Source organism: Zophobas morio, unplaced genomic scaffold, assembly GCF_036711695.1.
Source record: "Zophobas morio isolate AGI-343-1 ecotype UQ-CSIRO unplaced genomic scaffold, CSIRO_AGI_Zmor_V1 ptg000002l, whole genome shotgun sequence".
In the NCBI taxonomy this organism is placed as follows: domain Eukaryota; kingdom Metazoa; phylum Arthropoda; class Insecta; order Coleoptera; family Tenebrionidae; genus Zophobas; species Zophobas morio.
Genome location: NW_026972107.1, coordinates 28,107,909 through 28,109,521, shown reverse-complemented (window position 1 = coordinate 28,109,521; position 1,613 = coordinate 28,107,909). Strand labels below are relative to the sequence as shown.

The following is a 1,613-nucleotide window of genomic DNA, read 5'->3' as shown; positions in this document are numbered from 1 at the left end:
TAAAAGCTGAATTAATAACAAGGTGGAACAGTGCCAACTCTTGTAAGCAATTCAGGATGCAAATTGAAAACAATCTCGAACTTTTAAAACAAGTTCACTCTGTTGAAAAATACAAATAAATTTTTTATTGTTTTTATTTCTCATTTTTTTATAATATATATTTTATTCTTATTAAAAATTGTGTTCAAGATATTTTTGTTTTTTATTATTGTTACTATTATTATTATTTTGTCCCGCGTTGGACTCAGAAGAAAATGGTCACCCTAGGTTAATTTTGACAAAAACACGAGAAATAAACTACCAGTGGTTGAAGTTCCCAATTGGGGCATTATTTAAGTTATTATTCTTCCTTATTGCCTGCAGCCCCGCAGCTCTCGTCTTGTTTTAATACTTACTTTGAAATAGTTGGAATGGCATTGGCGGGAGCGGCTGCGCAACAAGTTTTAGCGGGAATTATTGTCGGAAATTTTTCGGAAAGCAGTGAAAATGATGACGAAGACCAAAGGCTAATAAAGCAGCCGTTTACCATCCGTCAGATTTCTGAGAAAATCTTGTACCAACAGACCCAGTTAAATAGGGAGGTATTTAATTTTGTTTTAGACCTTCTAACTCCGTATCTAACACCCAACACAAGAAAAGGACGTTACCAACATCTAACGCCAATGCAGAAGTTGTATGTCGCTTTGCAATTTTATGCCACAGGAAGTTACCAATGGTTAGTTGGTAGTAGTGGTAGAATGTCTCAGTCCGAAGTATGTCAGGCCATCAGGGCAGTTACAGACGCTTTTGTAGCAGTGTCCCCTCAGTTCATTATTTTTCCAGATGCTGAGGAATACCCAGCTGTGAAACAAAATTTTTACAGATTGGGCATCACAAGACATGGACGAGGCTTTCCACATGTGTTAGGAGCAATTGACTGCACACATGTTAGGATCCAGGCACCCACAAATAGACCAGAACAATATCTTAACAGGCACATTTACCACTCAATTAATGTTCAGTTAATTGTAGGTCCTGACTTGATCATATACAATGTTTTTGCTGAATATCCTGGCTCAAATCATGACTCCTACATCTGGCGCAATTCCGCTGTTCGAGATGGTTTAGCCAATGGAAACTTTGGTGAAGGCTGGCTTGTAGGAGATTCTGGTTATCCTCTAGAACCATGGATCATGACTCCGGTTGGGCAAGTTAACACACCTGCAGAATTGTTATACAATTCTGTGCACATCTCCACAAGAAATCCAGTGGAAAGGACAAATGGAGTTTTAAAAAGTCGTTGGCATGTTCTAGATTCTCCTCTAAAGTATTCGCCAAGAAAAGTTTGTGCAATAACAACAGCATGTTGTGTACTGCATAACATTTGCACAAGGCATAACTTAGGCGTTGACAATCGACAAGAATATCCACTACATGACGACTTTCCTTGTCAAGAACCCCCAAATCCCAACTATGCTAATATTAGACAAAATCTGATTGAACGACATTTCACCTAATAACTTGTCTTGTATCCTTTTTTTATGGGGTTCTATGCCTTATTTTTTTTTTTTTTTTACTTAAAAAAATTCATAGTCTTTCCTTGATCATGCTATTAATTTTGTAATACTTAATTC

The 1,613-nt window shown here is 37.1% G+C and overlaps 1 protein-coding gene across 1 annotated transcript; it reads left to right on the top strand.

Moving 5' to 3' along the window:
- Positions 1–410: 410 nt before the first annotated feature.
- LOC135132525 (putative nuclease HARBI1) lies at positions 411–1,496 on the top strand. Its single transcript, XM_064060681.1, has one exon. The coding sequence runs from the start codon at positions 411–413 to the stop codon at positions 1,494–1,496; it is 1,086 nt and encodes a 361-aa protein (XP_063916751.1).
- Positions 1,497–1,613: the final 117 nt, after the last annotated feature.

Coding starts and splice junctions, on each gene's coding strand:
- LOC135132525 (XM_064060681.1), top strand. CDS start 411: ATGGCATTGGCGGGAGCGGCTGCGCAACAAGTTTTAGCGGGAATTATT.